This window comes from Lissotriton vulgaris, unplaced genomic scaffold (genome assembly GCF_964263255.1).
Source record: "Lissotriton vulgaris unplaced genomic scaffold, aLisVul1.2 SCAFFOLD_508, whole genome shotgun sequence".
Lineage (NCBI taxonomy): Eukaryota > Metazoa > Chordata > Amphibia > Caudata > Salamandridae > Lissotriton > Lissotriton vulgaris.
In genome coordinates, this window is record NW_028245501.1 from 576,764 (window position 1) to 589,862 (window position 13,099).

Below are 13,099 nucleotides of genomic sequence, written 5' to 3' on the forward strand. Positions count from 1 at the left end.
TACGGTATCAGGGGAAGTGGAGGAAAAGCGTGAGCAAAGGTCCGGACCAGGTCCTCTAGGTGTGTAACATTTCTGAAAGTACCTTTGAAGTGCTTGGATATTTAGTGTTCATTTGTGGACTTGTTGACGCCTCCTGCCTAGGTCTCCAACATCGAAAACCACCCCAGGTAGATGATGCTCCCCTTGGAGCTGAATGTGACATCACATCCTTTGGGCTATCACTGGAAGAGGGAGTCAGTACACTAACTGCTGCCATCCCACCGACAACAGTTCCTGGATAAAGTATATAAACTGTCATGCGGTCGATCTTTACTAGGTCGGGTTTGTCTCGAATGAAGATGTAAAATACTTGGGCTCTATCAACATTAAATCCCACCATTGACCCTGCACTTGTGGCCATGAACTCACTAGACCCTCTTGAAGTGGATGGAAGTTTAATCTTGCAAGTGGCATCATTGCTATACATAAAGCCATCACCCCAGTAGTTTCATTACCTTCCGCACCGTAAGGGGACACAACATCGGAGGACAATATGGCAAGGGAACATTTTCTGACACTATCAGCCTCTGGCATGGGCGCAGTGATCTTGGTCCGAACGGGGCTCCCAATGGTCATGAAAGCGCAATCACAGACCCAGAGGGTAGATTTGTCCCAGTGAGGGTGCACTGGATACGCTTCCCTTAGTTATGGGCACTATACATACCTCAGACTCTGACCAACACACATTCTTGACTCAGCTATCGGGTTTCCTTGCTACATGGGCCCACCTCCGCTACATGGGCCCACCTCCCCTACATGGGCCCACCTTCCAAAGGAGTTTGGTGGAGACTAATATTGTATTAGGCATCTCTAGATACATTTAATCCGTCGTTACCTCAGACACCCACGTCTGGCAACGCCCGTTTCCTCCCACTTTGGCGTCCACATTGTTCCCTGGTACATTTTTGGAGACCACACACCGTGAGCTTGGACTATACTGCTATTGCTCTTCCCCATAAATTGTAAGCGCTCCTCTATCAAATCCACGTCCCTCCATTGGCCTAGGGCCCTTCCTCGATTCCCACTTGGCGCGTTCAGGGCTCAGCTCCGGAAGACCCCCTAACTCAGGAAACTAGTCACGTCCTGCATCCGAAACTATTTTGAAGTGAATGAGGCATCGACCTCATCGAGCTACACAGAATGGGACACCTTCAAGTAGTCATTTGCGACCATTGCATAGAAGGGGCATCAAGCTTCCCCAAGACAATTGAGGAGCACTCGTCTGAAACGGTAGAAGCTTCCGGTGGTATGGAACGACTGATAGTTGATGACCCCGGTCTGCGAGACACACTGAACGCTGCCCAAACCCATGAGCCCCCACTCCAGAAGCAGAGGTGGCTCGGTTATTGCAAGTGCATTTCCAGCACATACGAAGGAGACACAGTGGGTAGGGTACTGGCTTAGCTGACCCCAGAAACACGGCGCGATTACTGAGCTTAACAACAAGGCTGATACTCGGGTGTACATACATGGGGAGATCTAGCAAGGTTTGCATGACTATTACCGTGATCTTTACCAAGAAGTACCCAGTGATCCCTCGCCCCAATAACTGAGCTCCTCAGGGACCTCCCCTTGCCCCACATACTCATACTGGAGAAGTGTGGCTCAATGGTTAGAGCGGCAGACCATGATGCAGAGGCCTGTCCCGGGACCAGGGTTCAATTCCCCGCCTCGGCGGGTCTTGGGCTCAAAATTCCACGGACCTGATAATTCTCACCTTGGTGCCTATTCCAATCAGGGAGTCCCACTCTGCAACTCTGGGCAATAGCTTGCTTAATCTCGACAACGGCCCCCACAACGCTAAGGATGCCTGGCCTCCACCTTGGGGGTGCCCAGAAGTGGACGCCTCACAGGGAAAGCCAGGATGGGTTCCACAGCGGTATTCGTACAAGCGCCTTGAGAACCTTGCGGGTGAGTAGTGCGCTATACAAGTATCTATTTACATTTTACTCAATGCAAGGGAAGAAATTGATTCAGTAGTTACGACCCACGAGATTAAAGTGGCCATTCGCAATCTCATAGCTGGAAAGGTACTGGGCACCAAATGCCTTCCCCACAACTTTTATCCGGCATACCAAGAGGTGTTCGCCGCTATACTGGCTGAACTTTAGAAGACAGCACTGAAAGATTTCGCATCAGAGATATGCCTGTGGTCCCCCTGCAAAAAAGGGGGGGGTTCTCCCAGCGATCCAGCCTCTTCTAGATTTAACTCTGGCTATAAGATCTTGAGAAAGGACCTGTCCTCCAGTATCGTTCTGATCCTACTCGGTTGATCCTTCCAGGTCAGAATGGGCTTATTCCAAAAAGCGTTATATAGACTCTTGAGGTGGCCGCAATCTGCAGCCCTTAGCCTTGATGCGTTTTGATACCTTGCGCTCGGACTACCTTTTTGAGGTCTTTCGGATTCAGAGCCCACAGCATTTGTATCAACCAATTTCTCTACTCACACATCCAGCGGGCAAGTGTGGGTGGGCAAACTCATTTCCCCCTCCTTTGAAATCAGCAGAGGGACTAGACACAGTTTCTCCTTGTGCCTCCCCACCCCATTTTTCACCCTAGTCAAGGTGCATTTGCGGCACAATTTAAGACCAGTAGGGGGAGTCAGGAGAATCCTACGAGTGGACGAAACACTCAACCTCCCTTTATGCAGATGACCTCCTCATACTTCAGGGACTTCAAAGGTGATACTTTTGAGACCGTCTGGCTTCTGAATGATGTTGCTGCTGTCTCCAGCCTTCAATTTAACTGGTTATAATATTGACTCTTTCCATTCATGCCAAACACACCAGAGGCCGGGGTGGAGATGAATGGGGGTGGAGGGGCCCTTTGTTGCAAAGGAAATGCTGTTCCACAACCTGGGGATCATAATCTATCATAGGGAAAGAGAACTGATGTATGACAACTTGACCAATGCGGTGGAGGCCCTAACTCCCCAGGTTACATTTCGGAAGACTCTCCAATTAGCCACTATCGGTAATATTACGCTCTTGAAAATGCTGACCATGCCCCACCTCATATTCTATTCCACCATCTAACCCATTACCCTTTCGAGCAGGCTTTTTTGTGGGTTTGGCAAGCTCTTAGTTGAGCTTGTGTGGCACACTTTAGCGGCGAGGAGTGCCCTTGACAAGCTTAGTCTCCCAGTTGATGTGGGTGGCCGGGGAGCCCCCTTTGTTATATTAACTTGCCGCCCAATTGCAATGGTTTGGCAGATGGCTTGCAGGACTCACACTCAGTGAAACATGCTCAGCAACTCAACCCCTTCGAACAGCCGAATTAAATCTTCTCCTGGAAAGTAACACCCGCTGTTTCCGCTCTCCTTTCTGAGCCCAAGTAAAAGACCTTATGTGCCCAATCAGTAAAACCTCTCCTTCACGACTTGGCATCAGTGATTCCCAGAATTTCCAAGCACCCAAAAAGAGACAAAGTGGCCTCCTGGTTTGCAAATCTCACCCTTCTTGTTGCAAGACATACCAATGCAACACACTTGAAGGCCAGGCCCTCTCCTTCCCTGGCGGTTAAGTGCAATGCTCTATTTAAGTGGGCGTAAGCTGAAATTCAAGCACTGGACCGGGAGGAATCCAGAGACCTCCCATAGCAGGGACTTGGCAAACCATCCTGGAGAACATGAAATTGATTCTGGCTGAGAGGACCGCGCCCGAGAGCTCCCCCTGATTTACATCACTGTGTGCAACAGGTGTTCACTCACCAACTCATGCCAGTTAATACTACAACATCTAACTATATAATGCTCTCATGATATCATTGTCCTAAAGAACTCACTCCTTCAGCAATCCTAACACTTTTAGCTCAGCTGTTTGAATAAAGACCAAAGACACTTCCAGTTAAAACCCCCAATTTAGTATCAAGAGCTCATTGCCACCCGACAGCAGACTGGCTTGAGAACTAAAATGCACGTCGTCGGATGATGCCTGCGATACTGCACGCCCATGGACTACTAACCTAAACTCACAATCTGAACATTACTCTCCAATTAAGAAGAAATGTATATTTTGACCTAGAACCACATTGTAATGACACATTGATTCCTTCTTTAGTGAAGCAAAATAATGTATATTTTTTATTTGCCGATAAACAATCTTATGGAATGAGAAAATTTCAAAAATGCCAATAAAGTTAATATTCACAAAAGGGCATTGTATCTGGTAAGAGACTGGGCAGCCTTTTTGAATGCCGTTACCCTCTGGAGGTTTGGGTAGACACAGTCCAACAGCTCCCAGAAAGGACTGCATCCATTGCGTCTCAAAATGCAACATTATTTGCATCAACTGTGAACCCTAGTGTGTGAGACAAGACACTACACCAGAGAGTGGTCTGCTGCTCTTTATCAACCAACTGCCCAGGTACAGGAAGACCTGCATGGCATTAGTTCATAGATGAGTCGCAACCCCCTTTAGACATTTGGTGAGCACACTTGGGGATGTGGTGACCCGAGTAGCAGAACTTTATATCGGTAGGGTTGTCCAATTGGCACAAGCGCAGGCAGCACTGATGTGCGAACTGTGTAAGGATGTGAGAATCGGCCTCCTTGACGTTGATGTGGTCTCTTGGGCATCCTTTAGTGATTAACACATGGACGGATGGGTGAGCTAAGATTTAGGACGGCTTAAGACACTTTGTGATTTTAGAAAAGGTAACCAAAAATAACACTCTAGGAAATAATTCAAACATTATATAATTGGACGATGCTAATTGATGAACAAAGCAACACACAAGGTATCACTATTAATTATACCTCATGGAGATCACTGAATAATATACGTTTAAAATGCCAGAGTTCTAATGCGCTGCACAGAAGTGCACAGATTGGGCTACATTTTCTAGTCTTCTCCATCTCAGAACGTTGTAAAATCTTCCAGACCAGTTTGCAAGATTCCAGGGTAATATCCGGCATTTCAAACAGTTGAGTGTATTTTCATTGCATTTCTCTGGTGCAGAGAATGCAGCACATTTGAAGATGGGGGCCTGATGTTCAGGAGACAGGGCTAGGCGCCGGGAGTTGGATTTAGAACAGGGAGGTCTCCAACCCCTGGAATGTCTTCGAGATTCACACAAATTAAATGTATGTGGTGGTGATGGAAGTTGTGACCAACCAGATGCAAGTTAACAAGGTTCACAAAAATCTTCAGATAATGTTAACATTTTCATATTAACAAACTTTTCATGGAATTTTTATATCCTAGGGTACCGGCGTAATGCGAGGGTGCAGGTACTAGGATTACGGACACAGCACTGACGCACTTACCCTCCGTGCTCGCAAAATGTGTGTATGCACTCTCTGCTCGTTTTATCCCACAGCTTGATAGTTTTATCATCACTGGCAGACACGATTAATCTTCCATCAGGAGAGAATCTGTAATAGAAAATTCATTTTTCATACATGTAAATATTCTCTATGCTAATGCATTACTGGCATAACAACATGATTGGAGGTAAGCTGGCTAATTATAGTGCAGGATTCCCATACACACCTCACAACACCTCTTGGACTCCCTCTTAAAACAACAGCGGGGGTCAATTAAAATTGTAGTCAAACTTTCTCTTCCAGTGGAGTCTATTCAAACCTCTTCTCCAACCATGGTCTGCAATCACCCGTCCAGTGACTGCGATGTTTTGTGAATCCTAGGCTTGAACAGGAAACCTCGATAAATAGTGTCTTTGAAATCTTGCTAAATTTATCTTCTTTGAAAAGACTAAAATCACTACACTTAAACAAAAAAAACATAATCTCATTAACATTGTAGTCTATACAGGTCTCCAGCAACAGCTGGGAAAAGATTAAAAGTCTCAGTGGAGCCATTTTGAACCTGGTGGGCAGCCAGCCTTTCTGCCAGCTCAGTCAAGGCTTTGGCCTTCTCTAACAAGGGGAACGCTACTGTGGCCAGATCTTCTATCCATGCCCTATGTTCAGGGCAGTGAGAGGACTTCTGGTTTGCCTTGTTTGCGGGAAGTAAGGGCGGCTATTGACTTGTGTTAAGCTGAGGGCAGCGAGTGGCTTTCTAGCTTGCACTGTGTTTGAGGCAGTGAGGGGACTTCTGGCTTGCCTTGTGCTCCGAGCAGTGAAGGTACTTTTGGTTTGCCTTGTTCTCAGAGCAGTGAAGGGACGTTTGGCTTGTCTGGTACTCGGGCCGGGAGGGGGCCTCTGGTTTGCCTATCTCCCGGCTACGCCTGGTGCAGGTAATAAATCTGTGGTTCGGGCCCTGTAGGAGAGTAGGGTCTGCAATCCTATGATCACCCAGATTTTTTGCTTTTGTTTCACTGGTTTACGACTTTCTCTGGCTGTGGGCCTGCCAATCAGACCCACAGCCTGGCTGTTCTCTTTCTAAATTACGATATGTACCCTAGGTGCATTTACCAATTGGTACTGGGCCACCTTATCAGACCCCGTAACGCAGGGCATAGGTGTACCCAGGGCCGCCAGGGGCTGCAGCATGTATTATGCCACCCCTGGCTGGCCGCCTAAATTTGACACAACTGGCTGCATGACAGCTGGGGCAAAGTCGTGTAATCACCCTTTGCTTTAGGTATAGTAGCTCTATATCTAACCATACAATGGACACCCGAGTTCCTATCAGTCACTCCTATGGCAGGCCTTGACAATCCTGAAGGCAGAGTGCGTGGGCTCGTGTGAACTAGGTTCTGGCCCGAGCCGAGCCCGGTTGCAGCTTGCGGAATCAAGACCCAATGGCTGTTCCATGATAACGCGCACCACATCGGTAACTTCGGTGTCGCGTTATCAAGGCATGTCGAGTAAGGTGTCATACGAATCGGGATGTTGCCCCCTCACCAATTCTGGCGACGAGGTTAGCATTCCGCCCTTCTAGAGGGACACGACATGTACGTAACTGTGAACCCCGGTTAAAGTTAACTAAAGCCTCAGCTCCACAAAATGGATGCTGCCACCACAGACACGAGTCTGACCTCCTGCTGCTGGGAGTCCTTCCAGCGAGGAGAGCTTGGACAAAGGGTTTCCTGTCGAGGGCGGTGTTCGCACCGTCCCAGACAGGGTTTGTGTATTCTGGGTAGGTAGGGCTTTTGCGAGAAGGTGACTGCGGAGTGGCACCCCGGTGCTCACTACGCATCTGCCGATCAGAACCAGTTCCAGGGGCGCCAGCCCTGGCCTGGGGAAAGTCCGGCAGGGGAGAGGGGTGTAACTACCCCCCTTCCTGGTCCCACCCTTAGGGCAGGACCTAGTCATGTACCCACCCCTTTCTTTAGGATAAAGACCGGAGCGGGGACCCTTCCAAATTAGATCATCTTTGAATCAAGAACTACTTTCTACGAAAGGACATTCGAGACTCTTCTTAAGATTTCTCCCTTGTGACTAAGGAGTAGTCACCCTGCATCAGCGGGCACCATCTAAGAACTCTGCGGTTTGCTGTAAGTCCTTCCTCAAGGAACCCGACGGCCCAGCTCGACGAGAACCGGCTTCCCTGGCACCTCTGACCTCTACCCACGTCATCAGCTCAGCTGTGATCTGTGGGTGCGACAAGACCTCGAGGGACCGGCCATCATCAAAACCTGCACGCTTTCTTAACCAGCACGACCATCGAAGTAATTCTCTGGTGAGTGCTCTGGGGTCCGAGAAGCCCCGACCCTGAGCCGCTCCAGCACCGAAGTGCAGTCTCCCAGCATCTCCACGATCTGCGTGGGGCCCTTCTGCTCGCTGCTCAGCACGTTGTCTGGTCACTAGCCGCTGGCTTGTGCCCTTCTGTGACGACATCCGACAATCAACACTGCTGGTCTGGTTGCTCCAGACTGGCCCTTGCTTCCATCTTTGCGAGAAGCACCCCGGACCCTCCTGGTCCACTCAAAACGCCATCTTAGGCCCACCACGTGGCCCTGAGATCTGCCAAGGCTTGTTGCCCCATCCTGGGCCCAGCGACGCCGACAGCATCATCCTTCGTGGGACAGCTCGCACCTCCACCGTGGTCGCCGACAACGCCTCCTGGTCCGTGAGACTGCAGAGCCTAGCGTCGCCCACTCACCTGGTCGAGGTGACGGCCAACCGGTGCCTTCCTGGTACCCTCTGACTACTGCCTAGTAGTATGAACTTGGTCCCCTCTGCTTTCAGGTATCATCAATCTCTGATCCAGGCTTGGATCTCTGCGAACTATTCATCACTGGTCGCCGGCCAGCAACTCCTTTTCTTCCGGCTCCTGGCTCGTCAGCGAAGACCCCGACGCCTGTAAGACTTGTGCAGCCGCAGCCCTCGTGGCTAGGTAACTCGGCATTTCGGTGCCTGCATAGCCTCTTTACTCTAGGGTCCCGAGTCCCTCGCTTCCGACTTGCCTTATCGGGTCCGCCCGAGACCTTAAACTTTCCGTGTCCTCGGACACTTGTTTTAATTGTGCACTTGAAGTATTTTCCTAAGAGATTTGGTTTGTGCTTAGTACCCTGTCCTCATAAAGAGTACAGGGCTGTTGTGATTCTTAATAAATATACTGTTTATTTTCATAACACTTGTGTGGTGTCCTTTCACTTGGTGTTCAAGGGGTACGTGATGGTATAACAGCTGGCTTAACACGCCCTCTCGAGTCTTTAGCCTTAGACTGCTCGTATCCACGCTACTAGGATAGCTGGTCTATAGGTTGACTTACAACCAATCATCATAAGGGTCGTTTGGAACGATACATAGCGGTCGCTAGAATAGCGAACGCTGCATATCGGGCCAACTTCTCACAGGCCCTAGTCCAGATCATCTTTGCATCAAGGTTTTCAAATCAGTACTGTGCTTCGCTGCCTATTGCCTTGGTCTGCACTTCGTAAAAACCACACACGCACAGCCGTGTTTGCGTTGTTCAGTGCTAGGTAAGTGGTTAGTCAAGCACAATGTATTCACGATTTGTTAGATAGGTTTGCTCTTCGTGTCATAGCTCGAGGGGTTGAATGTCCGCACTGTGATCACCCTCCTTCCCCCAAGGAAACAGATTTAGAGAAAAGTGCAAACTCACAGGAGGACTATGGAGGGTGAAACAGACCAGGCTGAAGCCATTTCCACTCTGAAGGTCGGCAACATTCACCAGGGAGAATAGTCCAAGTCTTCGAAATTCAAGTTGTGCCTGATGAATGTACTTCTGCTCAGTGAAAGTTGCAATCTTCCTGGGCAACCTCAAGGGTTTCTTTAATGGCCTTAAATTAATATTCTAGAAAGCGACAATCCTTGGAGATTCAGATTTTCCCACTCCAGGAGCAGATCAAGACGTGTGCTAATGGTTTGATACCTGTGGAGTTTGAGCCGATGGTGGGCTCACCTACTCACCAGAAAAGGTACAATTAGAGCTGATCAGGTCTTCTTTAAAGAGCAACGACCATCACGGTTTACTTGAGGCGCCTAATCTGGTTAGACAATCAAATCAATAAGCTTCTTTAGATACTTAAGGGGAGACTCAAGGGGGTAAGGAACCAATCAACTTTGTAAAACACGATAGTAAAAAACTATCATGTGAACTAATATTTCCCTTCACTGCCACCGCTCCTGTCAAACACAACTTGAGACACTTTCCTCAACCTGCATGGTGTTGTTAAATCCCTGGAGCCTAAGAGAAGGATCAAATATAAACTAGAGATTTTTCATAACTAATTAAAAACTATGCAAAGGAAGAGCCGCCCGCTAACCACGAAGAAAGTGCCATCAAAATCTGAGACAAGTTAACAGTCACAATCTAGATCGTTTTAAATTGTTGACGTCAACCAGTAGCGGTTGGTGTTTACAATCATGCAAGACTCAACAGCTATGTCGCCATCTCAGAACACTGACATTAAATAAAAGTGCAGCATTTGCTAACTGTGGCTACAGAAACCGATTTTGAGCCCACATCCTGTCCGTTCGCCAGCACTAAGCCTCAGGATTCCCTTCCTTCAAGCGGAGGGGAGGGTGGAGGGGGAGTTACGAGAAGCAGATATGGACCCACCTGCCCGCTGGAGTCCTTCCTCAGTTTCCAGACCTCTTAGTAACACTCATTGGCTCCACTGCCAACACCCAACGAACGCATTAGAGTGAACTCATCTGATTGGAGGATGCGGTTACACCTGTGCTAAAAATTAAATGACTAAGTAAAGTGACGTAGGCCTGCCAGATTGCTGCAGTGACAGTTCAAACAGAGCTTCCAGGTATGAGCAGAATATTCAATGTAAAAATGATCATTTAAGTGCAATTGGACCTCCAGCTACCGAATGTGCCTAGTCCTAAAAAAATGATGCTTACGCCTTTGTCCTGGGTCTGAGACCTTGATATAACCCTCTGGAGATGGTCACTGAGGGAGGTACAGGAGGACTGCGTCGTACAGACCACTTATCAACCTTCGATACCACGGATCACAATCTTCTGTGCCATCATTTAGAGAACGTCACCGACATGGACCACATGTGCACCCCAAGACCTGCTTTTTTTGTAATCTGCCAAATTCAATTCGTGAAAAGTGTTTCTATCTACAGTCGTGATTCTACCATGCGTGGTGCTCCTTAGGGCTCAAAGTACTGCCTTGCATCGTCAACACACGTGGAGCCCTTGACGGCTGTCATCTGTGAACAACAACTCATGTTCCAATGACACACGGACGACAAACAGTGTCCAGCTAAAGAGTACAAATTCTCAAATCAGCTTTGTTCATTTACCTACCTCTCAAAATGGGTACGATTGAAAGAGCTGGTAAAATACTAAGCACCAGTAAGATGGAGGTTCAAGTTCGGTTTGTGGCTAAAATCACAAAAGAGAGATGCGTGCTCTCCTTTAACTGCAGATCTTTGGACAACTGTCGACATGCTCCCCAAAACCTTCCATGTCCTACTGAAGGTAAAGATCTTGGAAGACAACCGAGTGAGAGACCTACCCATGGAGGCGTAGATAAACTAATGACCAGCACTATGTGGTATCAGGTCATGAGCCTGCATAAGATTCATTCAGTACATCCTGCCCCATCCGGCCTGCAATAAACTCCAGACTGGATGATGGCAATGTGATGTGCATTTAAAAGTGTTTGTCCAAACTTGAAAACATTCAGAATGCAGCAATTCACCTGGACTCTGGCCTTCGAGGCAGATGTGCTGGTTTGTTGTGGAGTGGAGGATACAAATCAAGCTTGACTGACACGCCTCATTGTTTGTAGAGGTGCTCCAGTGTATTGGATGGATAAAGTAGCCCTGTAGTTACCATTAGGCTATCTATACTTATCAATGTTTTGTGGCCAAAGCTCCTTTCCATCCGTCTTGTTTTGAGGGATGAAGACACAGCCACTGAGGAGCGAAACAATGAACCCCCTCCCAGTAGACATTCAAATCAGATTTCAAAATCTTGAGGATTAAAATCGTAATGGTCACGTTTCCGTTCTATCACCTCAGCTTCCTGTATCTCCTTGAAAGATCAGAGCCTACAGACTGGAGTGTTGTGCACTTCACATATCTGCTTCTCTGATGAGAGCCTACAGATGTGAGTGTTGTGCACTTCACAGATGTGCTTCTCTGATGATCAGAGCCTACAGGATTGTTGCACAGGTCACATATTTGCTTCTTCGATGATTAGTGCCTACAGAGGAGTGTTGTGCACTTCACAAATGTGTTTCTCTGATGATCAATCAATCAATCAGTGGTTTATAGAGCGCACAACTCACCCGTGAGGGTCTCAAGGTGCTGGGGGGGGGGGGGGATTGAGGGTGGGAGGGGGGGAGGGGCAGTCCGGGTCAGTCGAAGAGCCAGGTCTTGAGGTCCTTCCTGAACGTGTGGAGGGTTGGGAATCACCTGATGTGGACCAGGAGTTTGTTCCAGGTTTTGGTTGCGATGTAGGAGAAAGCTCTCCTGACGGTTCTGTTTCTGCAGATGCGGGGGACTTCTGCCAGGGCGAGGTCAGCCAGGGCGAGGTCAGCGGAGCGGAGGTCCTCTTGAGTATGTGGAAACATGCCTAGGGCTATCTTGGGTTCCAGCGGCCCCACAATGTCTATGCCCACCCGTTCAAAAGGGGTGCTGACCACAGGGAAGGGTTGGAGGGGTGCCTTGCACTTTCCTCCACTTTTGCCACTGGCCTGGCAAGTCTGACAAGTCCTACAAAAAGTCCCCACGTCCTTCTTCATCTGAGGCCAGTAGAAATGGGTGACAAGCCGCTGAAAGGTCTTGTCCTGTCCCAGATGTCCTACGAGAGGTACGTCATGGGCCAGACCCAGTAGGAAGGTCCTGAAGCGCTCGGGTACCACCAGCACACGGGCTGCACCGGGCTCAGTGACCTTAGGCTCACTATACAACAACCCATCTTCCCAGTAAATGAGATGGCGTTTGGACTCTCCACCTGCTGCCTGGTCTGCAGCCTGTTGCCGCATACCAATAAGAGAAGGGCACTCTTTCTGCGCCTTGCAGAACTCCTCCCTGGAGGGACCCCCTTCCTGCTGCCAATGGGTCAGCTCCGGTAAGTCTCCCAGTTCGGCTACCTGTTCCCCCGTAGGTACCAGAGCATCCCCCTCCGGGTCTGCTTCCTCCTGAACCGTGGGAACGGCCGGGGCTGGTTTCCCACGCCCCCTGCCCTCCTTCCTCTGGGCAGGTACCTGGGCCACTGTTTCAGGCTCCAGGTCTGCTTGACCACCCTCACTGGCGGCCATGGCCCGAGTGGTCAGACAGGCCCACTCAGGACACCGCACCATCTCCAGATGTCTCTTGCGTTCCACCTCCTTCCAGGGGGAACTCTCCAGGTCGTTGCCTAACAGACAGTCCACCGGCATGGCGGGCCTCACCACAACTCGCAAGGGGCCTGAGAACCCCCCCCCCCACTCAAAGGGAACCTGCGCCATTTTGCAAAGGCGCACCGAGTTGTCAGCGGCCACCACCGGGTGAAGCACATCTGGGATAACCTGCTCCTCAGGGACCCACTGACACCTGACAGATGTCACACTAGCTCCTGTATCCCTGAGAGCCTCCACCTCCCTACCGTTGACGGTCACCCACTGCTGGTACTTTTTAGTGTTGTCCGGCAGGTCGGTTTCCTGGTCCATCTCTTGGTCTCCTAAAAAGACCAGGGTCATCACTGCCAGCTCCTCCTTCCCACTAGGTATTAAAT

General features: G+C 49.3%; 1 protein-coding gene across 1 annotated transcript in view; it reads right to left on the reverse strand.

Moving 5' to 3' along the window:
* Positions 1-13,099, reverse strand: part of POC1A (POC1 centriolar protein A) — a 152,316-nt gene that overhangs the window by 74,397 nt on the left and 64,820 nt on the right. The window contains exon 5 of the mRNA XM_086949094.1: positions 5,306-5,413. Coding sequence (XP_086805220.1) covers positions 5,306-5,413 — 108 coding nt within the window. The remainder of the gene's footprint in view (positions 1-5,305; positions 5,414-13,099) is intronic.